This window comes from Tachysurus fulvidraco, chromosome 9, assembly GCF_022655615.1.
Source record: "Tachysurus fulvidraco isolate hzauxx_2018 chromosome 9, HZAU_PFXX_2.0, whole genome shotgun sequence".
Lineage (NCBI taxonomy): Eukaryota > Metazoa > Chordata > Actinopteri > Siluriformes > Bagridae > Tachysurus > Tachysurus fulvidraco.
In genome coordinates this window covers 12,668,102-12,695,852 of record NC_062526.1, presented here as the reverse complement: position 1 = coordinate 12,695,852, position 27,751 = coordinate 12,668,102, and the positions used below count along the sequence as shown (strand labels likewise).

Below are 27,751 nucleotides of genomic sequence, written 5' to 3'. Positions count from 1 at the left end.
GAGATTAGCACAGAATGAGAGATGATTTACTCTCCAGGGTATGGAGAGTATCTCTACACTTCTTTCTATTTTTATAATTATCAAATTAACTGATTGTAGGATTTTTTTTAAGTTAATATTTTCTGGATTCTTAGCTGCATATGCTGTAACTTTTGCTAATTTTATTTATTTATTTTACATTTTTAAGCAACATTTAGGTGTAAATATCACATATATTCAGCTGCATGTAAATAACGCCTTATAAATCTTCAGCCAATAAAAATTAAATAACACACTAAAAATAAATAATTAATTAAATCTTAGACACTGCTAAGATTGGGGCAACTGATCTATTGTCTATAACAAACTGAAGGTTTAGAATACACCTTGGTATGAACTAGTGCTCTACTAGAGTAGTAGTGTAAACTCCATTAGATGTCATTCATGCATTTCTCTTAGAGTGTGTTTTGTACACTGGTTTTATTTGCTGTGGTTTGAACCTGAGTGTGATTGTTCCCAGTGTCCCACAGCATTGGACTGGTTTCAGACTCACCCTGATGCATTTGTGATCATCTTACATGATAACAAATGTGCATGTTGAACACAACCATATCGTTTTTAATTCTTACTTTAGTGCAGTTGTGCAGTAAAACATCTCAGCTCTTCTGTGTCAGACGATGTTCTTCTTTCTCTCGTGCTACACATGAGATGTGTTTCAGAAACAAATGTTATCGTCATAGACTAAAACACACACGCAGGTTACTGTACTTCCTGAACAAATGCATACCCGAGTACGAGCTGCGTTTACATTTACAGGAATCCCGGCACAGCTCCAGCTATCAAACTCATACCACCTCCTACAGCTAGACTTGGGTTCAGGACCACAGCGTGTTTATTAGTCTACATGACAGTTTTCACATTACCAATGTTTCATGTTACAGACTAAACTGCCAGTGTGAAAACCCCTGTTGTCAATCACATTTAGTTGTACTATTATTGTACTCTCAAATTGTCTCCCTGTTTGTATTCGATAAAAGTTACATTTAATGTTGTGGAACCAGACAGGAACATGAACTGATTTCTTCAGCCGCCAAATCAGTTCCTGTTATCACTTTCTCATGGCAGAAAACCTACTAACAGACAAAAACGTACTGATACTGCAGACTCCTTCCTTAACTTTTAAATAAATGGTGTTTCCTCCCTACATAGAAAGGGAACAAACACATTAATACAAGGATCAGTCAAATGAGCACCTTAAAAAACTATAGAGGATTTTATTGCAATGCAGACACATGTTAAACACCTGTTGATGGATTTTGTAGAACAATTATAGACTTTTCTGACTTGTGTTTGCAAGAAGAATGGGGAAAAAATAAAATAATAATAATAATAATAATAATAATAATAATAATAATAATAAAAAGGTTTTCTTTTTACTCATTTGACATACTGTCAGTTCTATTGTCAGAACAATGCTGTTTTAAAAAGCTAATGAGAAGCTTCTGGCCAATCAGATTAGAGAATTCAGCAGTGGTGCTGTGCAACTATAAAAACGACATAATTATTTTTTTCCTCTCATGGAGATGTTGATGGTTGACTTCAGACCAGTTAGGGCTGTTATTAGAAAATTGGTGGCCATTAAAAATTTGTTCACCTGCAACCACATTATAAAGTGCATACGAGATCATAAGGGTCAAGCCCTGGCCGTGGCCTGGAGCACTGGCCTCCACCAGATGTGATTTTAATGAGCCTTTACTAACTGTGCAGTAGGACGACATCATCCGTTTAGCAATTTTTTCCTTCTGGTTTAATTACTTGCCATGTCTAGTAAATGTTTTAAAAAGGAACTCTGTTGCTGTGTAGTGATTATACTAATGGTACAGAACGTGATGTAGTCACACAGGACATTTCCTCCCCACGTTTATAGGCTGAGGCGAACACTCTAGTGTTTAGTACGTACAGGAGGAGGAATTTTCACGTGTGCGGAAGTAGGTGGATAACACTTTCCTCCGAGTGTGTTAGTGTGTTTGTGTGTGTGGTCGGCTGGTTTCACATGCTTCCTATGAAGGAAGGCTGTCGTCCTGCTCAGTTGGTAGCAAGAGGTCGCATGACTAAATTAGGGAGACGATCAGGGGACACAAACATTAGGGACAGATTAATAGTAATGTATCACAGTGCAAAGTTTTCTGTAGAATTAGATTCAAATCAAAGTATTTATTCCGTATTGATAGCTATAAAAGTTTTCACTTCCTTCAACATTGTCATTATGAGTAACAGATATACGTATATATATATATATCCCTACTGTGTGTGTATATATAGGGAAGAATTGTTAGATTTTTACATGAATAATACATGAGATAAAAGTGTCTAGAATCTTAATACATCTACCGTCTGTACTGAAGTAATTACTTTCCAGAGTCATATTTTTTGTTTACACTTTATTTATATGTTAATATTTGTACTTAATTTTATTATTATTTAGTCATTTGTTCATTCATTCATCTTCTGTAACCACTTTATCATGGTCAGGGTCAACCTGCGTAACCTGAGAACTGGGTATAAGGAAGGAATACACTCTGTATGGGACAGCAACACACACACACACACACACACACACACACACACACACACACACACACACACACACACACACACACACACACACACACACACACACACATTCACACTTTGGAGCAATGTCTAATAGCCAGTACACCTACCAGCTTATTTTTTGGAGGTGAACCAGTGAACCAGGAATAACTCACATGGACATGTAGAGAACATTCACAGAAACTTCAGACAGATCTCAGGACTTAACTGGAATTAATGATTGAAATTCTACTTGTAAATCTACATAATCAAGTTGTTTTTATGATTGTTATTCTTATTAATAGTAGTATTTAACTTTTTTTAATTAGTTGACAGTAGACTGGTAAGACAGTAGACTGGTGAGACAGTAGGCTGGTGAGACAGTAGGCTGGTGAGACAGTAGACTGGTGAGACAGTAGACTGGTGAGACAGTAGACTGGTGAGACAGTCATTTCACACTGGCACCCAGACACCAGACACACTCCACACTTTTATTCACATTCACAGAGCAGACTTAAACCCCTGGGAGATGATTTCACGTGTCATCCTAACACGGTTATGCTCTTGAGACATTAAATTCAACCCTCATTTTTACTTTCATAGCCTCAGATTTATATGTATTCTAATGAAATTTCCCTCCTTCAAACATTTTTTTCCCCCTCTCCTCTAAGAGCGTTTCACTTCCTTACCGTCGGGAGAGGAAGGCGTGCCATTGCAGCGTCGACAACAAGATGGCAGTGTACACTAAGTCATATTCCCCAGAGGATTTGCTTGTAGAAGATAAACATAGCTCAGGAAAGGATGGAAAGGAGCACTGAGTTGAGTGTTATATCCCTACTGTATAGAGCATGTGAAGGGGCATTTGCATGTGTATTGATGGAACTGTGTGTGTGTTTGAGATTGTTCTTCTTATGTTGTAGGGTGAATGAGTAGGTCTTGTTGTGTGTGTGTGTGGGGGGGGGGGGGGTGTGCGTGCGTGCGTGCGTGCGTGTGTGGGAAAGATATTGTGAAGTTCTCTTGCAGTCCTGCCTTTCTTTATGTGCATGGGTGTGTGTGACTGTCTATGTGTTTCTTCCTCTGTATATCTTTCTGTCTGTGTGTGTGTTCAGGTTTTTAGATCCTTCATGGGAATTAAATGTATCTAGAATTATATCAATTACATGATGATTGATTTTTTTTTTTTTTTACTGTTGTGTGTAACACTAAGAGAAACTGAAAGAGCAAAAGATTTAGTTTGGTTACTGGGACTGATGTTAGATTCTTTGTAGACGTGTGTGTAACGTTATTTAGTTCATTATTTAGTTATGCTAACTCAGTAGAGGCAATACACACAGATAATAAATCCAAATTGTCATGCCTTTTTGTGTGTGTGTGTGTGTGTGTGTGTGTGTGTGTGTGTGTGTGTGTGTGTGTGTGTGTGTGTGTGTGTGTGTGTGTGTACTCAGCTGGAGTACTTTGCTTCAGGCTTCTTGGCCTGTTCCTGCATCACATCCTCCAACTAAGATTTCTAATTACAAACTGACTTCTTTTGTTTTTGTTGTCTGATTGCCGCTTGGCGATTCTAATTCCCCGGCTTTGGCATTGAGAAGAGCTTATTATAGTGTTATCCTTCTAGCATACTGAAAAAAAAAACCCACAACGCTGAGGCAAATTAGCTGCTCCGTGACTTTATTTCTGTTTATGTTTCCCTATCATGGATTTGCATTTTCATCGGTAAAGCTGTGCATTTCCTGTGTGTGTGTGTATGTGTGTGTATGTGTGTGTGTGTGTGTGTGTGTGTGTGTGTGTGTGTGTGTGTGTGTGTGTGTGTGTGTGTGTGTAAAATGGTGGAGTGTAGAGGGTCAGACGTATGCATTACATCGCGTGTGTGTGTGTGTGTGAGTGTGTGTGTGTGTGTGTGTGTGTGTGTGTGTGTGGTTGCATGCATGCTATATGTCTGTGAGCATCTGTCTGGCAGAGCTATTAGAACTCATTTTAGTCGAGGAAGAAATAATCACCTCTTTGGAATATAAAATTAGCAAAGCAGCCAGTGATTATTCCTCTATTGCCAAGCATTATTACACAACTCTAGCATTTAGTGCAGATTATTACAATTACACACACACACCATAAACACAACAGTCAGAGCTTGTTTTTTTTTTTTTGTATTTTGTTTTTATGAATGGAGAAGTTTCAGTGAGAAAACTCAATGCTAAATATGCTGTTTAACAGTTTATCATGTCATTTATAACTTTTCTGTGCTACATAGTATAGTACACCACAAGTTTAACAAATATCATTACTCACATCAGAGATCTGAATTGTTGGGTGTTAATGTAGTACTCCAGTTTTCCCCTCAACTCAGTTTCAATTTGAAAACTGTAGTAATTCCCAAATAAAGATTTCAACACATTTCCCCACACTGAAAAAATCTTTTGACTTAGAACATACTCATGAACTTAAAGAGCAGTTATTGGGAGTGACTTTTTCAAGTAAATTTATATGAAGCTGTAAGTGTGGAATATATTTAAATGGGTCATGCTGTTACAGGAAAATAATCAATAACAGGGTGATATGATGGTGAAGCTGAGCTCTGTTACTGCTCCATTTAATGTTATGGAACATCCCTGAGGAGAAAAAGTTTCTGTTAGGATTAACATTATAGCATTTATAAACAGTTGTTCCCTCACTAGTCTTGCTTTAATTTCCAGTTAATAATGACAAATAATATGGCCAAGAAAGAGCAAAGTCATCGGTCCACAACCTGGCACTGGAGACTCCTTCAAGATTGCCTTCAATCAACCATCATCATATCAGCATCATAGACAAAACAACAATAACAACAACAACAATAATAATTCCAAAAATATTCCAATAATAATAAAAAGAATTACAAAATACACATCGGATTATGTGGTGTGTCAACCACAATATAATCTGTACACAAGTCCCCTTAAGCTGTTACCATAGAAACAATACTGTATTTAGAGAACCTGTGCATTAATATAAACCTGCAGTTAGAACTGTCAGAACTGCTGCAATAAAAAATGACATAACAAATTCTGACCAATCAAAGTTGAGAACAGTTCTGTTGTATAAATTTGCATGATTTACCTTACAGGATGTTATGTGATCGCAAAATGGTTGTGTGGAATTACAGTAACTACTTAACTACAGCCCTGCTCTGATTTTCACTGTTAAAGAGAAAGGTTTGTAGTTTGCTTTAAACGGTCACAATTCAGCAACTGCCCATAGACTTCTTTTATGAATACATTTTAACTAAAGAGGTTTTCTGTGCTTTTCTCCATGCCAGGGTAAAATTCCTGTCTGTTGTAATTACACCTAAGCTACAGATGAGGTGGATTGAGATCAGGATTGCAAATGATGGAGTATTCCTTTAATCGAAAGAGGCAGGGTCCTATGGATGCTGGAAGAATGTATTATTATGTATTGTGTAATGACCACTGAGACTAGAAGGTCTTCACTGGCCATACACAGCATAACCATAACCTCTGTGTTCTCAGCAGTCGTTGCCTCCCCTGATTGCTCTAAATAAATGGTTTAGCCTGTGTTAACTCATATGAAAAGGCCATAAATGGGGATCAGTGCTAAGTGGCTACTGTCATGACTTCACCCCATACTCTCTTTCCCTCTCTCCTCTTCTCCTGCTCTCCTCTCTTCATCCTAGAGACCCTTATTAGCTATTAAACTCCCTCTCTCTCTCTCTCTCTCTCTCTCTCTCTCTCTCTCTCTCTCTCTCTCTCTCTCTCTCTCTCACTCTCTCTCTCGTATTATTTATTAATTGAGTTGATGTTTTTATCCCCAGTCCTCCCCTCCCCTGCTGGTTTGTGTATGTCAAAGCGCCACAAATTAGCCCAATGTACGGCGCAGAGAGCCCTAGCTAATGAGGGGCTGTCAGCGAGGTGAATGCGCAGGAATTAGCACGGCGCCTGGCTTGAGCAGAGAGGAGTGGAGGGGGAGGGAATAGTTCTCTTTATCTGCAAGAGTGTATGACTGCGTGATAGAAAAAAAACACAGCTCAAAGGGATTATGCTGCGTTTGTTGCTTTGTGGCCTGATGGGATAAAGCAAAAAAGGATCTTAATGTTGCTGTGCAGTGTAGTGTTTGTAATCTGATCATTAAGATCGTAAATGAAGATATTAAAAATATACGGATATATATCATACATCATATACTGTATTCTGTATACTGTACTGTACAGCATCTCTTTTGCTATAGAAGAAACATTGGGGATGTAAGCAGCTGTTTGCTTTATTCCGTATTACTGTGTGTTTTGATGTTAGACACTTCTGAGTGTGTATAATGTTCTCTCTTTCATCAGGACAGAGACGTCTCTCCCTACAGACAGTTCACGGCTCCGACATTCATTAGCTGCATTATTACGACCCGTCAGCTAATGGAGGGATTTGAATGCTTACTGCACTCTGTCTCCCTTGATTCATTTCTGTAAACAGCATCCCCAAAATGGCAGGCCACTTTAAGTCACTGGAAGCGTTTCAGAACGCTAGTGGAACTCGGACCACCTAATTAATCAAGCATCGGCCAAAATGAGATTATCTGTAACGGGAGACGATGTGCTTCGGGTCGAGACAAAAACACATTGGCCTGCATGCGACAAGCTGAATACGAGGTCTTCGCCATCGCACTATCAGCCTGCACATGAGTGCCTTGCTCGATTATCTCTTCCCGTCACTAAACTCTTGTTAATACGCTCCCGTGGATGTTTAAGCATGCCGGAATGCGTGTGTGTCGACAAAGAGCCCACTCTGCTATCGTCGCACATTGTAATGTTAGAAGTCAAAATGGGCCCGATTCATTTGCTCACATGGAGCTAAGTGCATTCTTGGCTCAGGCAGCTCTGGAGTTGTGTATGCACGGCGTACGCCAAGGAAGCCATTTGTGACAGGCCACTGTTACTGCCCTGTGTCATAGTGTGAGGCTCTGGCAACCCTATACCTCAGTCTGATCAGTAGCCAATGTAAAGAGGCACCTGAATAAATTAACTTCTATTCTCTCTCTCGTTCTCTCTCTCTCGTTCTCTCTGTATCACCGCCTTGTCCATTTCTGCATAAAGTTTACACTGGACAGAGCTGAGCAAGAGTCTCATTTGTCTAGCCACTATATTACTAAACCAAACATGCTGCAAACTGTTGACACACACACGCACACACACACGCACACTCATACACACAGATGCAGGCTCCCACTCCCAAACTCATAACAATGTATGTCGGGCTGCCAGAATAACAAATAGGCTCAGCAACCCATGCATGCTAATGTTATGTTGTAAGCAGTTTTGTTGACAAGTGCTAATACTTCTTTCATACTCTCATCAAACGAAGCTAATACAGCAACCATTCCTTGCTAGCTCACTCTACCAGACATGATGGATGGTGACCTTAATATGGGTTAGCCCAGTTTTTGAGAGTTAAACCACCTGTCATAAATCATGGAATTATTACAATGCACTTTAATTGGTTAAGGACTGTTTATTTCCTAAAGAGCTCGGAAAAATTGGGTTTCGGCACTTTCTAATTTGCGGAGTGCATTTCCATTACGGGCCGTGCTTTAATATTACCCTTCTTTGTCATGCAAAATATGCAACACGCTGGCAATCTATTAATTGGGAGAAAGAATGCAAGGCAAGCATAAATCTGTGTGTTGGTTGTGGTGGTTGTTGTGTGTGATGCAGAAGAGCAGATTTCATATTACTTTCTGAACGGAAAAAAGAAGCCGCTGCAGTGTAGATAGAGAGTAATGTAAGCACGCCTAAGGCTTTAGATGCTGTTGAAGCTGGGTGTATTGTAGCTAATGCAGCAATCACTGGATTATGTCATATTTCTGCCCGCCTTGCAGTTGTGAAAGTGCACGATCATCATTTATGCCATTCATAAGAATCACACTTCTTGCTAGAGGTACAGGAAGTTCTGGTTGTAATTGATATGTGTAATTTTGCTGCTGTGACTCTTTCCTGTGTGTGTGTCTTTCTCTATATTAAAGGCTTTCACTCAATTTATGACTGTACCAACCTCCCCCTACAACCCCCAAACCCCTCTCACCCCCCCTCTCATTTTGAGGGAGAGATGACGTGAGTAGGGCACACCCTCGGATGACACTCATCTTCCTCCCATCCCTCATTTCCCAGCCTGTCACTCAGCTGCTGGCCTTGACATCCTGGCAGACCAATCAGGCTCCCTCTCCCGGGACACTTTGTCACGCCTTTAAGGATGCATGACAAAGTGCTGCTTGATTTCCCAGTGGCCAGCCACTGTAGCACAGTCACGCAAATGTATACAGAGACATGCACGCACACACACACAAAGCATACCAGTCCCTCGGCACAAGTACACAATCAGAAATGCATCACTCATCTCCTGACAATAATCTTAAAAACAGATCTATTGATATACAAATCTCAGATATGCTGCTAGCAATTAGTAAGTAATTAGAAGGTTACACACTAAATTTCAGGACATTGATATCTAAACTGGCTGAAACAAATTAATATATAATAATAAATAATTCTGCACTTTGTATCCCATTGCTTTGTTTTAAATTCAGTGTAACAGGGCATGTGGTAGCCTAGTGGTTAAAGTGTTGGGCTACCAATTAGAAGGTTGTGAGTTTGATCCCAGGTCCACCAAGCTGCCACTGTTGGGCCCCTGAGCAAGGCCCTTAACCCTCAATTGCTCAGCTGTGTAAAAATGAGATAATGTAAGTCGCTCTGGATAAGGGCATCTGCTAAATGCTGTAAAGACCTTTCTGATTCTAAATGTAAATGTAATGAGATAGAAGACAAGAGACAAAGCCAAAAGAACCATGTCAGTTACCAAATTGTGACAGAATACACTGTGTACTGAGACTTTTGCTCACGATGTAATTGATATGAAATGAAATCGATTGTGTCTGTTCAGTTCCACTTCATGGAAACACGACTCAATACTGAGAATCATTACCAATCAGAATAGACAGTCCACTTAACATAATTAACCTGCTTAACATCAGGGCTTCTTTTGGTCAAATGCTTTACAGGAGTGAGTGGGATTGATCAAACTTTTAAAGAGGTGGGTGGGATTAGTCAAATTTTCTATGGAGGAGGGCAGTTTTTTACAGGAGCCATTGGGATTAGTCAGTCTTTCTACAGGAGCCATTGGGATTGGTCAGATCTTCTAAAGAGGCAGAAGGGATTGATTAAACCTTCTATGTGAGCAGGTGGGATTGGTCAGACTTTCTACAAGAATGGGTGAGATTGATTTGAACTTTCTACAGAGGGGTTGGGATCGATCAAGCTTTCTGAGCAGGCCAGGCAGGATTGTTGCTAGAATACCTTGGTGGAATTAGTAAGAACACCTATGGATTGGACAGAAGGGGAAACTTATCACACATCATACAGTATATGAGAATTTGTAGACTGCTGTAAACATGACATTATATGAATTTTAAGCAGAGCATGGTCTTTAATCAAGATTATTTCACCCACATAGTACCACCTGATGTCAATGCACCTTCTACTGCACCCATTCTCAAATGAACCTCCAAATTGAACTCTCTACTTTCAGATAAAAAGGTTATCATCTACCTTTTAAATTAATACAAGTACAAATAGGACCTAATCTTTAACTACTAATAAACTAAATATACTGTAGTAGCAGTAGTATGAACTAGCTGTATTTGGAAAAAGAGCCTAGACCTCTCAGCAACTGCTCGAAAAAATACCCGCTAGCCATTCAGACATTAACTTGGTCAGTGACATGGCTTTTTATGTCAGATGATTGAGCAGCTCCAGACCTGAAGCTTTTTCATGGTGAAGGCTTGGGCCTGGGGACAGACAGCCACAACACTAAAGCCACAAAGCTGTGCATGCTCTACTATTACAGACATCCCCTCTTTCACTGTCACTCTTTTCTAACACTGTGTCTGTAATGGCAGGAACCACTGTGTGGAAGAGGTGGAAATGCATCTTGATGGCAGGTATAAAAAAAAAAGAAAACCCGTGATTATACAGTCATGCTAGTCAAGTACACTAATTCCTACAATTCACTAACATCTCACAGTAGAACAGGAAAATATCTATTAAAGAATTTGCTCATGAAAGGCAGCTATATTTGGTGGCACAAGAGTTCACAAGAGTCGGAAACATATTTCAGGTTTTGAGAACCCTTATACCTGTCAATCAAAGAAACTTGAAACAGACGAATAAACTACTTAGCATGCCTCTGATGGATGTGTTTATCAGTGATGTATAAAAGAAGAAGAAGAGAGAAACAAATCCTGTGATTTATTGCACACCGTGGCTCTGTGCTTGTGTACTGTAGCATTAAAGCACTGTATTTAAGAGATAGTAAATTAATTAGCGAGATGTGAAACCTTTTTGGCTTTGCACTGTTATGACAGAAATCCCATGAGTACAATAAGCAGGCTTTATTGAAGTTTGATACATTTTTTTTGCAATTCAGCTCTTCCTGACATTAGCAGTGTTTAACTTTCAGGTAAACCACTAAAGTGTGAATATTTTTGCTGGCACAGTGTTGGTTATTTGTCAGCTTTTTTTCTGCAAGGTTTATAATCGTGCATTAAAGACAGAACAGAAAGACAGTTTTTTTTTCATGTATCTACAACATCTGTAATGTATTTGTGCAGTTACCATAGACAATTATTTCATAATATTTCAGAGTACTAAGAAAATTGTTTAACTCAAGAGGTTTAAGTGTAGAAAATAAACTCTGTAATTTCATTAATCATTAATTAAGGAAAAATAAACAATGAATGTTTTGATTATTCATTAGCGACTGGGTTTTATTTCTTTTACACCACAACAATTTGCCAATGATTACAATGCTCTAGTTGTAAGTTGTAGAACGTTTATGAAACAGGTAAGGTCCTCTTCTCATATACTGTAGCTATACAGCTGCTTTAAACAAGCATTTACTCACCATACATTTTCTCTTTCTTGAATTCAAGATCTTGTCATGTTAGACGCTGACACTGGAGGCTCCTTACAGAAATTCTAAATAAAGATTTTCTCATAGACACCATTTTAATATGCTTTTGGATGAAATATTATTATGAGTGCATGAATATAAACCTCTTTTCTCTTGCAGCTGAAACTATTGTCAGAGTTCAACTCAGCAATGCTGCGGTGTAAAACGCAATTAATGAATTTTTTGTGACTTAAAAGTCACAAAAAAAATCAAAGATCTTAAACTGTAAACTTATTGATGAAATAAATGGTTGCAAGTAATTAAATAAATAATTATAGAGAGTACTCTCTTAACGTCTAACGGGAAATATGGTGTTAGAACACACGACGCGACACGACACGACACAACAGGAAGGATTAGTATTCACAAGGCTTTAACAGTGTACAACAAACTCACAATATACTAAAACATGCTCTGGATACATACATATTTTCAGATTAGAAAATGTTGCCATATAATGTCATGCACCAGTCATACATCATATCAGTGTAATTTAATATCTAGATGGAAACATGGCTAAGTACAGATATGCTAGCATAACCTCACTTCATGCATTCAATAACAACTGAGAACATTTATTCTGATATATTTCAGTGTCCATGGTGGGATTTATGGGTGGTGTGGGACCCAGCAGGTGTGCTGTCACACAACGAACAATGCACTCATCCTCCTCTTTTGATGGGGTGTTTAGTTTAGCTTTTACCAGCGAAGGGATTTAAACAAAGATGAGGGTGTTAAGAATTCAGCCTATTCACATTAATCACCTAAACTTTCCCTTCCTTTCGGTCCGTGGCTTCCTTTATTTCAGGCTATGCCGAGCATGCCGGGGGCCTTGGGCTGCCTCCAAGTCAGCCGTGTCCCTCCGAGAGGATGAAAGTGAGAGTGAAGCAACAAAAATGAGACTCCTTTTAGCTGTCAGTGTGCTGGAACTGGGGAAAGTTTACTCGTTCTGCTGGTGTGTGTGCACCTGCGTCAGCCCAGGAGAGGGATAGAGGGGCAGGCTGAGTGACAGCCGGACCAACCAGTGATGAGTGAGGAATGAGAACGCTATAATGTCACCTCTACCATAGAGACCCTGCTGAATGGGGCTGCTAATGGATTTGTTTGTTGTAATATAGTAGCAGACTCATGCATTAACACTTGCACGTATGACTTACCCCCTCCTCACACACACACATCCTTTTGTAGCTAAATTTATGATCCTAATAGCCAAGTTCTCTGGGATGAAGTGTGAGGATTAACAGCCTTGCAGACTTTTATTACCTGTGTGGTGGTGGTAATTAGGTTAAACAGATTAGATGGGCACTGGAAGTGTAAACGCTACGTATCTGGGCTTAGTAGATTTATAGCTATAGTAAGCCCTCTGAGGCTTCTCTTAATGCACTCATTTGATGGTGTCACATGTGCTTGACATGTTTGTTACTACAACTCCAGCACTTTAATATGGGCTGCTCTGAATGTAACTAATTACAATTGGTATTAGATGGCCAGAACTGGCCCATTCCCATCCACACCCACCTCCTTGCTGTAATCTGGCAGATGAGATTGATTTATTTTTGGTGTGCAACTCCCCGTGGTCTTGGTGGAAATGCGGGTGATTATGCGTGTTTATTTTCTGGACATTTTGCATCTTTGTGGTGTCTTTTTGAGGCAGCTGTTAACTACGCCAAGTTGCTTTGATTTAATTGATCACAAATGACAGCAATTAGGAGTGTCAAAAAAAAAACTTGATAATTGTGCAGAGCAAGTTAATTGTATGGGCAGTGCTTGCTGCAGGTGGACACGGGTGGTGCCTATAGATGCATATCTGCAATTTTCCATAATTTGGAAGAGATGGGACAGAGATGTATATGAGTGTAGTAATTAGTCGCATACTGCTTAACAAGGCTCTGGCACCTCCTCATTCTTCACATCCAGCTGAGCACACACACATATCCCTAGTATGTGTGTGTCATTTTCAGGGTAGTCCTCAACCCAAGATTGTAACAAAGACCTTCAGTGTCAAAATCTGCATTTTCCTACTGTGTTTTTCCACCCTCATGAAGTTCTGAAAATCTGAGGACAGGCCTACTGACAGGACACAGAGGCTATAACTTATTATGTGTTGATAGCTGGCGACAAATCATGAGGGACTGTGCAAAAGTGTGTGTGTGTGTGTGTGTGTGTGTGTTTGTGTGTGTGTGTGTGTGTAAAACCCTTCACACCTCATTTAGCCCCAATGTAGCCACCTGGGTGGCGGCCCCTCAACCCAAGCAGCCACGATACTTCCCTGCCTAGCTGACAGCGCCAAGCTCCAGTATACGGGCTCCGGCACCAGATTAATCAACGCAGACTGCCTGACAAATCACCCTGCTACCAGCATTGATCAGACAGTGAGAGAGAGAGAGAGAGAGAGAGAGAGAGAGAGAGAGAGAGAGAGAGAGAGAGAGAGAGAGAGAGAGAGCACATAAGAGTGCCTTTCCCAAGAGAAAAAAAAGGTACAGCTTGTATTACAAATATTTCCTCCTTCTTCCAGGCTTCTATCAGCAGATCATACCCTCAAATCACACATTCCCTGTTACCAAGATATGACAGACATATCACATATCTGTACATATAACCTCATGCTTCATAACGCGCAGCATTAGGGCTGAATAAATGCTGATGAGAGAAAACAATAGTGTTGTGTCTGGCTAATCCCATGCCTCAGGTGGCTTCCTCATATCCCCTATTCAGACTGAAGCAAATCAAATTAGAGCTGAAAATGGGTGAAATCAAAGACCTTAACACAAAAACATAGGGCTGCGTTTTAAATCAGGCCCCGTGGCCATTCCTCTGCCTTTTTATTATCAGCTACAATGCAGGAAGTTTGCAGCACACATTCACGCAGCATATCCAGATTAGTATTGCTGTGACATTTGGAGGGTTCGGTACTGCCACTGTAAAGCTTTCCTGAGGGGAACAGTACGCATTCAAGAAGCTCGTGTTAATGCACTGAAGGCTTTATGTGATTTCTCAAACCACAGATAGTATAGAGTGCATCTAATTGAATGCAAACATGAGAATATTTTTCTTTAGCTCACACTGCCATTTTCACTCTGTTGGGTCAGTGGTATTAGCAAAGCACCATTTTTCTAGACAATAGCACATGGGATAACGAAGAAAAAATAGCACTGTATGCTTTGTCATACAGTATAATGTAATTTCTGCTAAAGATATCCCAATCCATTTATTCTATATTTGATGACGATTATTTCTATTTGATTTGATGACAATGATGATAGCAGAGCATTGCGTTTGGTCTCAGATAGCAAATGAAAATCAGATTGAACTAGTATTTCACTAGTATGTTATAAGATTACAATAAACCAATTAGAATATTATTAAATCTATTGCTAGACAGTTTTAAAAAACTAATTTTGAGTATGAAAGAGTACATTCTGAATTTTTATTTGAATTTTATTTCTAGAAAAAAAAACTGCCAATACAATAAAGATGGTTTACCGTCATTTTAATATAGAAAATACATATTTTTCAATTGATAAGATGTTACCTCCACAGCGTGTTGACCCCATTCCCACGAATAACCTGTGTTTGGTCAAGCAACATTATACATTATTAGTAAGACAGCCAAAACAACATCTCAGCATTATGGGTAGTATCAGGTCTGTATTTGATATCAAAATAGAAGAATAGATTGTATTGAATACAACAGAAAAACGTAATACATATTCATTAACATGAATATTCATACTTCAATATATGCCTTATACTGTATATTGTTCTAATCATCTGTTATCATGAATAATTCATCATACTTATATAGTAATGCTCAACTTCCAAATGAATTCATATTACATGTAATTACTTTGCTGCCTTGAAAGCCCATTGCGTATGTGACCAGTTTAAAAAGAGCTGCGGGATAAAATTTCTGTAGACCGAATTTTCCCCTACAGTCAAAGCCTAGAAGCATTTTTGATGAAGGTGACTAAATGACATTTCATATTAGAGAGCAGCCACAGGTCTATGTGTGTGCTGTCAGTTTGCGATCGTGCGACAGAAAAGCTCTCCATTGATGTTACGCTCGAAAATCCAGGAAAGCAGATGCAAGCCAGTGTTCGCTTTCCATCCATTTCCCCAGCATGTGGAGCAGCTACCTGTTTAGGTATGCACATACCATCTGGCTCATTCATCAGCACTCACTGTGAAACCCAGAGTCAACACGTCCCAAAATCGCACACAGTCTGAGGCCTTGTATCAAATTTGTTTTGAACTATTTTTAGACTATTTTTAGATGTGAAAGTGTACAGTATTAAACATAATATCACAATTGTTCAGGTTATACCCTGAATTGGATTGAGATGTTTATTAATAATTGGTGCAATTTTATATATATATATATATATATATATATATATATATATATATATATATATATATATATATATATACATATATATATATATATATCACATTTGTGCCTCAAATCAGATCTTTAAACCTGAAACACAAAATCTGTTATTTTGAATTTAATTTCCAGGTATTTGATTGTGTTTGGAAAAGTGCTTCAGGCTTTTTCTTCATATTAATCTGCATATGTTTTGACACCACAGTGTCCTCTTTAACCAGATAAACTACGTCCCTCAGATGCTGCCTCGTTACTTACAGGCAAATGTTAGCTTAAATTCCTCCCACCGCAAGCCGTGATAACCCCCAGGTTATCAATACAATCAGGAAATACCTTAATAACTGCTAATTAATACCCAGTTGGCTGCTGATATGTACTAAATGCAATAACTTTAAATCATGCATAACTTCCTGAAGTCCAAAGCTAAAGGGAGAAATAAAGAAAGAAGGATGAATGGTGGAGAACATCTAAGTGGTGGCCTCATTTTCTTACCAGTCCAATTAGACTGATTTGAGCCATGCCTCCTCTGTGAGGTTTTAGTAATTATGAGGCTACAGTGCTGGGATTCTGACCCCCTCAGGAATGATATTAAACCGTGGTCATATATTCACTCATTACTAGCCTCTACCCCAGGGCTTTCACACATGAGCTCAGTGGCAGAGGTCAGCAATGCTTTAAGTCTTGTTAATTCAAGATTGCTTTAAGTGGATGTGTTAATCTCACTTTTTATATAGTCTGAGTAGCATGGTCATTGTTTAAAGCTCTGACAATTAACACTGTGTTTCGTTTTCATTCGGTTATACTCAGAATATTTTTAAATGTATATCATTTATTAGATTGTAATGTTCCACAGAGAAATATATACAAATGCACCGTTATGGTGTCATATAATTCTGAAATGATCCGATCCTCAGCAGAAAAGAATATTAATTTACTGCCAAGCCCTTTTTCAAAAGGCACCTCTTGTTCTTTCAGAATTAATCTATTCTAGACTGGCATTTGTCTCTTAAAAAAGCCTGACAATAGCAGCGAATCCTTACAAGGTGGATCGAGAGTATGAAGGTGTGCACGTTTGCTCCTTATCTATTTCACGCCTCTATTGTATGATGTATTTGCAGAACATTATCATTTCATTATTAAAAAAAATGTAGCACCCTCCGATCTGTATCTGTAGATTAGGGGCGAGTATAATAATAAATTAAGCAGAGTGTTTGAAAACACATGCAGCCATAATTAGCTGGCATTTGATATTTAATGAGTTAACACCGCTGATTTATTATCTCCAAACTCCCCCTAAAAATTTCCATTAGCATGGTGGGAAATAGTCTGCTTGAAACGTTCGCTATCGTCCAAAACACAACAGTACAGCATTCACATGTTCTGTAGCTGCTTATATAATCTTTATGTTCTGGTGAGTGGAGTAAAGAAAGTAACTACCATAGCTCAGGCTTTTCTTGCGTGTGGTCAGGGGATGAGGAACAACTCACCCACAACCCACCTGGTGCTGAGGGTAGAGCTGCTGCCTCACAGCTCCAGGGTCCACAGTGCAATCCAAAGCTCAGGTCACTGTTAGTGGGAATTTACACTGGTTTCATTGCCACGGTATGAATGTGTGTGTGAAAGAGAGTGTATACTGAGTATAGTGCCCTACAATGGAGTGGTATCCTGTCTAGTTTGCATTCTGCCTCACACCCAGTGTTTCCGGGATAGACCCTGGAATTACCATGACCCTGATCAGGACAAAGTGACTATTGAAGATGAAAGAATGAATGACACCAGATATAACTTGTGTCTGGGTATCAATGTGATCACTAATCAGGCTGTGTTACTATGCCAGAGTTGTTACCAGCAGCACTAGTACTTTTTAAAGGTATTAAACAGGACACTGAGGTACAACCATAAATGTATAAATCAATATGGAACATATTACCAGACTGTATAAATGACTATAGATATAAGGTAAAATTGTAGGCTACATGCTATAAAACTGTTTATAGTAACGTACTTCTTAAGGGGTGTGGACAGGATGCTTCGTTAATAACCCTCTCCTGAAACATGCCACGGCAATGATCTAGCTAATATTTAAAATGGTTATCATAAAAACCATCTGGGATTTGAATTTACATCTGCTCTCTGCTAGCCGTAAATTTTACACACCTAAATGAAAGGTCGTCTTATGACCAGTTGATGAAGTGGTCTTAAATTTACACCAAGAAAATTACAACCAAGAGTAAGCCTTGGTGATACAACCTTTGTCCAGTATGGATGAACATATATGCTTACTTTTGCCTCACACAAAGTATTCCTGGGACAGGCTCTGGATTCACCACCACACTGAGCAGGAAGGATAACGTCCTTAATCCTGACTATTATTAAATCATTTGTAGCTGGGCTTAATGTTGGCATTATATCTAGTCTTCTTTCTTGCACTTGCGTCTGGTCAGTTGATGGACACTTTAAGCAGTTTGCTGTCAACGCCTCAAACTGCTGGACGCTTGAATTGGCTTCTGCTTCACGTGTAAGTCACTACGAATAAAAGCTTGCACCAAATGAATAAATGTAAATGTGAGTGTTAAGAGCATAATTTGCTTGGCTTCTCACTTTAGCCGAGAGTGTGGAAGTGGATGGAAAGATCGATACTCAGGTCACACTAGCTATCACATTCAAACTCAGGGACTACTGAGTAATCACATCGCTGCTGTTCCTGCACTGGTTAAATGGTGATATCAAGAGGCATTTTAGATGAAGCCCTAAATCTATGATGCTAAATGACTGCGAAAGCAAATGACTTTATGTTAACAAAAGGGAATGTCATCATTTCAACTTATTTCATTTGAGAATAGCCGTCCTTCTAGTTACAGCCTGTGTTTCTTTTAAAATATGGATCATTTATGAAGGGAGGTGCTGAATAAATAATAGCTCGCACCGTAGACTTGCATCTAGGTGAAATCAGACTGAATCACTTTATGTTGCTATAGACGCTCAGGCAGGAGCAGAGAGAAACAGCTTGTTGTGTGTGTATGGATACGTGGATATGTATGCACAAATGTGCGTGTGTTTAGAAGTGCAAAGCTTTGTTTATTCATTTATAAGGCCGTGGCTCGTGGAGACTTTGTGCTGTACGGGCTGTTGTACGCTGTTGCATGGGTGCATTGTGAGGAGGCGGTGTGTGTCGGCACGGCGTCTTTGTGGTAAAATAAGGGCTGTCATAGTGTTCTCGGGGTGCAGCCGAGCCCTGTCAGGGAAGACGGATTGCCTCTGTGGAGCTGCTTGATCCCTGGGACCTGGAGCTCGCTGGAGCCATCAGCAGGTGTCTGCCACTGCTGCTTGTTATGGCAAATACATGTGTGTGTGTGTGTGTGTGTGTGTGTGTGTGTGTGTGTGTGTGTGTGTGTGTGTGTGTGTGTGTTTGAGAGAGTAATATGATGGGGGGTTAAGAAAGATGGGTTTGTGGGACTAACATAAAGTTTTGCTGTTTGGTTAATACTTTCTAAACAATTTTGTTAACTACTTAGTGCCCATATCACTGCTCACACGTATTTTCCGGATGATAATCCAGTACTCGAAACAATACGGGTTGGGTTTGAGAGACAGATTTGCCACAGGCTTGTCAGGCAGCTCAGTGGCAAAGAGGGGTAATGATTTAGCTGAAGTGATAGTGTCCTGGGTAGCGGCTCAGGAGCTGCTATTTCTGTGAGAGGTGTCATCCACACAAGGAGAGTGCACTCTTGATACGAGACAGAGCCAAGGGCAAACAGAGCGCCAGTGCTGCTTTATTTGACAAACTCCAGTAGAGGTTAAGAACTGGGTGTGTTTAAATAAGCGTACCAGTCGGAGGGTGAGCTCTGTGTGAGCAGAGTCGCTTGGCCTCTTCAAAAAAAAAAAGTCTTCCACCTGCCTATTTCTGAGTCTACTCTCATTTATTTCATGTAAATTGAGATCACAAGCAGCTACTAGATCATAACAAAGAGGTTTCATTATTATTATTATTATTATTATTATTATTATTATTATTATTATTATTATTATTATTATTATTATTATTATTATTTAAAATAATAATACATTTTAAATTATAATAACAACAACAATAATAATAATAATTATTATTATTATTTTAAATAACACTCTTAGACCAGTAGTTAAATCTAGCACTCTCACACAGAAGGATTCCTGTACAAAAAGCACTCTTTTAATTATTTCTTTATTGATTTATTGTTTGTTTAATTTTTTGTGAACTAGTGATCAATATTTAATTATATATTTAAAAAAATACATAAATGATAATAACATAAAGGGACTAAAGACTGTAGAAGGATGTCATGGTTGCTGGCAAAACCTGAACACAGTTATTTAGTTATTTGCTTAGAAAACATCAGCTCATACTGTAGGCTCCATTCAATTACTTCAGAACTTTCACCCATTTTTCCTTCCTTCTGGACCACTAATCAGACAGGAAAGTCCTGCAACTTTTCAGACACTCTCAGCACTCACCTGAACCCACATTGTCATTTTTCTATTTTCCCACCACACCATTAGCGCAAGCCTCAAAGACGCTCAGGCCAGTAGCGTTGTGTGTGAAACCGAGCTCTTTGGTGCCGAGCGCTCTCAGATGTGCAGGCGCTCATCAGTGGTGGAAGGGATTGGGCACCGTAAAGCCATGCTGCAAATATGAGATTCTCGGTTCAGTGTTTCAAAGGTGGTGCTGGAAGGGCTGTCTGGAGGTGCTTTGATCAGCCGCTTGACTCATGTCTCGCGGTGGCCAGTGGAGGCACTGCAGCGGCGTTTGTGCTGGCAGAGATCAGAGTGGAGGGAGAGGGAAGAGGCTGATGGGGAGATGATGGATGGAGTGAGACGAAGGAGAACGGCAGGAGACGAGGGCCAGTCGCTGACGGAGGATGCTAGCTCTCTGTGGGTGATCTGTTTTTTATGCTTCAGCTAATGTACAGAAGTTGCTGTAGTTTGTGGTGTTTGTCTCTGCTTTGTTTTCATATATTGAAAAAAGAACAACAAAAGTTTCATTCATACCTAAAAGACACTAAAGCTGCATTGCATCAGTATGTATTATATGTTTTATAGGTTAGTTTTGGCTGGAGTTTTATCTGGTGGCTTTCCAGGACTTTCTCCATGACCTATTCTCGTCCTGGCTATATATATATTAGTTCCAAAGGGTAAAACCTAGGAGCATGAAATGAACCAGCATCCTCTCATCTTAGGGCAAGAGGCAGAACTTCCAGAGCCCCAGACCGATATTTTGCACTGTAGACAAATCTGCCCTGCCTGTGGCACGCATGGAAAGCCCTGACCTTTTCACAAAGTTTAGCACTTTAAATATTTAGCTTTGCGTTATGATGGATCCTTGAAGTCCTAAGCATGTGTGAAGTCTCTGATTAGCAGAACTTGTCAGGCTCCCTTTTTTGTGGGCCGGCACTGAGAGCAGCATCGCTCTTTGTTTGACAGGCACACGTTTAAACAAACACGGGTACCTGACGGCGACTAGGAGCTGGCAAGGGTTCGCTGGGAAACACAGAATGCTGAGGAAAACCACTCGGCCGGGCTGACAGTTACTCTAATGGCTTCGCTAGTTTCCCTCTCGACCCTTATTGGGGGCTGAGCCTCGATGTTGCACCGGAGCAGGGTTTAATGTGGGTAGGTCCGCTGGGTCCGATCTTCAGGCTCAACCTCAGATCCTACTAGGAAGATAGATGGCTTTGAGCTCGGCAGATTCTCAGGGCACACTGGCCGACATTCAAATCGAATCCTTCCATTGTGGAATGCAGCAGAACATCTGTGTTGATAATGCATGTGTTGATATTACATGTAGTCCGTGCTGTGGCTGTTTGACTCTTCTGCTATGTGCTGTATACATTCTGCTTAGTGAAAAGCGCACGGTGCATGCAAACACTGGTCTGGTTGCGACGTTTGCGCTCTGGATGGTGTCATGTGCGCACGTTTCTGGCGGATGGTGTAAATTCAGTAAATATATGAGTCCTAATGCATGTCGCCTGCTTTGTATGCAGAGAAAGAGCAGAGTCAGCGAGAATGGTATTAATGCATGACAAATGAGCATGGTGATAAGAATGAAAGGGCACATCAGAGCTGCCTTATTAAGACAGAAAAGCTGGTGGAATTGCTGTGTTCCTCAACGGCCCAAAATTCATCTCATTCTCCCTGCTGAAGCCAAGGCACCCTGCGAATCTTCCAACAATACAACACTGAAGATTTTACACTTGTTACTATTGTTGTTACGGTAAAATTTGATCTCTGCGTATACACAGATAAAAATAAATGAGCCATTTGAAATTGTACACACATCATATTATATCGAACAGACACGCTTCTTAGTAAAGTGTTTACCACTGGTGTCATGTTGGAAGCCTCTCTTCCTTCAATTTCAAATTTGCACTTAACACCTTCCTGTTGCTGGCCTTCTCATTTATCAAGTGCGTTTGTCCCACTGACAAGCTTCACACTGCCGGCGGAATATCAATATCAAGACGGCGCGACGCGAGCGGCCTGGGTAACCTTCAGCTAAATGTCATTCTGCTTAATCCTATTTGAAAATTAAACATTGAAAAAAAAAGCTTCAGCGTTTCCACTTCCTCCATCTATGCAGTCACCAGGTCGGCCTCGGCGCACCGCTGACATTTGTAAATATTGTGTTCTGCTAGCGTTCTCTCCGTTATTTGCTATTTGTTTATTGCTCGGAGGTAATGACTGACCAGACAATGAGTGACTGAAGCTATGTATCTAATTTTTTGTCAGTATTTTTTGTCAGTGAGGAATGTGTTCTTTGCAGTGTGTCTGCATGCTTGTGAGCCACCGAGGCAGTAGTCCGATGCATCGCTATAGGAAACTGGAGTGTATGAGAAAAAAAAACACACACATCGTGGAAAGCTGTTGCTGTCAGGTTCAGGCCCAGTGGCTCTGCTAAGGGGCCTGTGACAGGGAGAAAGAGACACAGCTTTGAGAGCAGACAAGCGCGAGAGGCCCCCATGCATCAAACACACATATTTACATAAACAAATCCTCCCCATATAGCCTGTAATTACCGCACTGACAGCGCTGGCCACGCAAGAAAAAAGAGCTTGTCTGATCGAGACAGATACACAATGACCGAGGCAGGAGCTCCATCAGAGTGCACCTACACCGGGGGCTTCTTTGTATGCATGAAGTGCATCAGATGATAGGCCATGTCTTCTTCTCCAATATATGGAGTCTATACATCCTTCTCTGAAGGAATTCCTCACTGCTAGATAGGCACACATTAAACGACACGCACACAGAGGTTAGAAAACACAATTTTTCTGCCATAAACTAGAACAGTTTATAGTGGAAATGACAACATAGTTACTCCATACAGTCTCTGTGCTTTCTGAGCACAATGCAGTGTCCATATCACACTCATGTGATAAAAAGATCCTAGATTATTTTCAGGGATTGTCCGTTACTTTTACATACTGTTAAAGCTCATACAAGAAAGAATATGTCCTTCATCCATCATGTGTGGAGTAATAAACACTGCTGAAATCACATGTTCACATTTGTGTAGTTGAATACACGTTCAGTGTAAGAATACTAAACCAAACACCGTTCTGCCATTTTGAAAGAAATACATATATAATCCCTTTCTCTTGATGTTTTAATGCTTCTTACCACCAGGAGAGGGAAAAATGCAGAGAAATTATGCTGGACTGAAAATACGGATATTGTCTCAGAGTGTTCTTCAGTTAAATATAGAAAAGAGCCAATTAAAGGGATACTTGAATAAATGGTCAAAGCTGCCTACACTTTATGAATATACACTTTATAATCAAACACTTTATGGTGAACAGAAAACAATTTAAAATTAGAGAACAGAACATTTCACAAGGTCATATACTCGCATATTGTAGAAAATTGTAGGAAAGTTAAAGGTCATAGAGAGATAAATGAGGGTTTTGTGTTTATATACTGTACATTGGTACTTGTGTGAAATGCAATTCAAACACAACACACTTTTTTTAAGAGATTTAAAAAAAATCAGCTATTTTCATTAACAAGTAAGACTAATCAGTAATACAAACCAGTTTCATTTAAATCAGTAAATTAGAATCCATATAAATATTGGATAGAAAAGATAAAAATCTTGGAAGGACAAGATAAAACTAGTGTTACATTTATTGATCCATCTCTGACTAGGGGACAGTGGGACAGTGCGCACACACACCTGCACACACCCATATACACACTTTGGATTTGGAGCCGACAACGCACTTCACTGGACTGGTGGAAAGCCCAGAAGCACATGGGGAACATGCAAACTCTACACACACATTGCAGAAACAGGAATTGAACCCCCAACATCATCATAGCACCATGTTAGGGTCTGTGGGCTTTGAAATGGATTTGCACACCATGAAACTTGATATCAGGAGCCGACTATCTAACACGACACTGAGGTATGGTCTTTGTTAACTTACACAGTTGAAGAATCACCACAGTGTCCTAGCTATTCATTTTGCTTTGGATATTTGCTCCACAAGAAGTAGTCTGAGTTGGATTATACGGTAGACATTATATTTATAACTTAATTCAATATTGACTTCAAGCCACAGTACGTCCACATTATGTTTGCAGTTATCACCAAATATCACTGCTTTTTAGACTCATTAGTGAACCAATGTGTGTGTGTTTGTGTGTGTGTGTATGTGTGTGTGTGTGTGTGTGTGTGTGTGTGTGTGTGTGTGTGTGTGTTGCAGGTGGGAGATGCAGGATGGGGCTTCACTTGAAGATGAAGAAAAGATTTTAGTGGATCATTTAAAGCAAACATATTTAAATGGAGCCCCAGAATCTTGTTCAGAAGTCTTTGAATGACTTGAATGCTGTACACATTTTCTGTATATCTGTATATTTGCCTTTGCATTTTAAGATATTTAATGATAATGTTTTATTGTTTTTTTGTTTTGTTTTGTTTAGTATGAGGTTCCGTATTAGGGTTGATATTAATTATCACTCTAAAGATAAGAAGCGGTTTACAGAATTACTGTTGAACTGAATCATTCTGACCACACACACCCACACACACCCACACATACACACACCCACACACACATCCACCCAAACACGCACAGACACACACACACACCCACACATACACACACCCACACACACATCCACCCAAACACACACACGCACAGACACACACACACACACACACACACACACACACACACACACACACACACACACACACACACACACACACACACACACACACATCGAGGTGTCAGTATGTGGGATATATTATTAGTTTTTAATACATTTTCATTTAAGCATATGTGCATTTGTAATAATAAAAGTTCTGTCAATTATTATGATATTTTTGTGATTTCTTCATGTTACTTAAAAACTGTTTTAATATACAAATATATAGATACAACTTAATTATAACTTTACTAAGCGAGGTGGCAGACACATTCGGGGTCCATAGTTCGATCTTGAGCTCAGGTTTCTCCCTCACTGTGTTTCTGTGGATTTCCTTCAGGTTCTTTGGTGGCCAGTAACATGCAGTAGGTGGACTGACTATTCAAATTGTGCCTAGGATATGAATGAGTGTGAATGTGTGTGTGAATGTTTGTGCACCTACACCACTCTATTACTACACTCCCTCCACTGGCTTCCTGTAGCTGGCCACACCGGATTTAAAACACGGATGCTTGCCTACAAAGCCAAAAATGGACCAGCACCCTTTTACCTCAAAGCTGTTATAACACCCTGCACTGCACACTCCCTCTGGTACTAAGCACTACTTAGATGGATCCATCATCTCTCAGAGTCGAAGAAAGGCATGCATTAAGACTCTTCTCTGGCTTCTGCTGTAGGTGGTAGAATGAACTTCCTCTAGAAATCCAAAGAGAGTCACTGGCGGTCTTCAAATGACATCTAAGACAAGTGCTTAAATTATCATATTATCATATGTGTTTCACTTACATTCTTACGTGAAAAGTTTCTATAAGACTTTTAGCACTCATAGTTTCCGACCTAGTGAACCGGGTTGAAGATGATTCACTGATACTAAATTGCTCTGTTTAAGTGGATCTACCAAATGCCCTAAATCTAAATGCACGATGCCCTGTGATGGACTTATCCCACGTGTATTCCTACCACACATCTAGTGTTCACTTCTTCATCCTTGACAAGGATAAGATTTATTACAAAAATATTTAGAAACCCTTCTTACAATTTTATTTGCTTTTAGCCTTATTATTTTTCTATTTTTTTTAATTATTTGTAGCAATTATTTTTCTTCCTTTATCATGAATTATGTCCTATTTCTTTATTTCTTTCTTACTAGTTTCCATGTAAAGTTGTCTATTTATACCCAAACACTAAAAATGTATTTTTTTGTAAATATATTGTGATGTTAACAATATGTGCTTGCTTATCTATCTATCTATCTATCTATCTATCTATCTATCTATCTATCTATCTATCTATCTATCTATCTATCTATTATTTATCTATTTTTTTATCTATCTATCTACTTATTTTATTTATTTATTAAATTTTATTTAGTTATTTGTTTGTTTGTTTGTTTGATTTGCTTGTTTATTATTTATTTATTTATTTATTTATTTGCGTGTTTATTTGCTTTTTCTTTCTATCTATCTATCTATCTATCTATCTATCTATCTATCTATCTATCTATCTATCTATCTATCTATCTATCTATCTATCTATCTATCTAATGCATCGCTGTCGTTTTAAATCCCTCCAATCGGCTGAGACTGACTTCCGCCTTCGTCACAATGGAGGCGTTACTTCCGGTTTGGAATAACAAGGAAGCAGAGGATGTTTGAAAGCTCAGCAGTGCTTGTTACATGGTACGTGACCGAAAACAAAAACTGAGCGTTTAAATAAAACCCATTAGTCCCACTGTTTAGCTTCCTCTCTGCAGTAAACTACCTCCTGTTTCTCCAGAGGAAACACAGTGACAAAATGACACGACTTTAGTCCACGGAATGTCAGTGTTAATGACAGTCAGTTTAGCCGCTGAGCTAAAAAGCTGCTCTCAAAGTATCTTATCAACTCAGTGTTTATAAAAGCGTGTAAAGTGAAGCACAGAGACGCGGTGTGTGAACGCAGACACTCACCATAGCTGCTGCTGTTGGTTGTTAGCTTTGTTTTGCTAACTCGCTACCTGACAGTGTGGGATGAAGGTGTTTACTAAACAAAGCAGACGGACTGACTGACTGGTTAAATCACGTTTATCGGCTCCCGGAGAGCTTTTTTTGTACTCGATTTAAAATGTTTTGCGAACAAATTTGTTTCTGCTTTGATTAAAGCCAGGCATTCAGTCGTGTGTAGCTTTGCTTAAACATTACTAGTGATCATTAAACTCGTGCAAATTGTGGACGAGGGATCACTGCTCTTAATAACACAAAGTTATTCATCACAATAAATCGTCCATGTGTATCACATGTAGCTCGTTTTTACTACAAGCCTCTTCTTCATTTTAAGAGCTTGCTGTAGTACCTGTAGGTCACATGACCATAACATTGTACATTGGCTTTATTTACCTGTGATGGGAAATCTTTTTCCTAACCCTAAAGGAAGTGGTGTTTAAAATGTTTAATGATATTGTTATTGTTAACTGTTCTAAACTCAGAAACTGGTCGATAGAACGGATGACTTTCTGGAGTGAAAGGCAAAACCTCTTTTCCTTAACAGACTCTTTACCAACATGTCAATTCTGATGAATATATTTAAACCTTGGGGTATGTTCTGTTCTAGCAGGTAAAACATGGTGTAATCTTTCTAAATCATTGAC

At 39.4% G+C, this 27,751-nt stretch overlaps 2 protein-coding genes across 4 annotated transcripts in view; both read left to right on the top strand.

Annotated features, from left to right (window-relative positions):
* Positions 1 to 25,110, top strand: part of kiaa0825 (KIAA0825 ortholog) — a 115,490-nt gene extending 90,380 nt beyond the window's left edge. The window contains exon 20 of one of the 2 annotated variants that reach the window (XM_027145593.2): positions 24,681 to 25,110. In XM_027145593.2, coding sequence (XP_027001394.2) covers positions 24,681 to 24,795 — 115 coding nt within the window. In that variant the 3' untranslated portion in view covers positions 24,796 to 25,110. Of the gene's footprint in view, positions 1 to 6,892; positions 9,041 to 24,680 lie in introns of those variants that run through there. The other variant, XM_047818050.1, reaches the window with a different exon arrangement.
* Positions 25,111 to 26,708: 1,598 nt separating this feature from the next.
* The window catches only part of fam172a (family with sequence similarity 172 member A), a 175,436-nt gene continuing 174,393 nt past the window's right edge, over positions 26,709 to 27,751 (top strand). The window contains exon 1 of one of the 2 annotated variants that reach the window (XM_047818158.1): positions 26,709 to 26,804. The gene's annotated coding sequence lies outside the window, so the exon portion shown is untranslated. Of the gene's footprint in view, positions 26,805 to 26,888; positions 27,053 to 27,751 lie in introns of those variants that run through there. The other variant, XM_047818159.1, reaches the window with a different exon arrangement.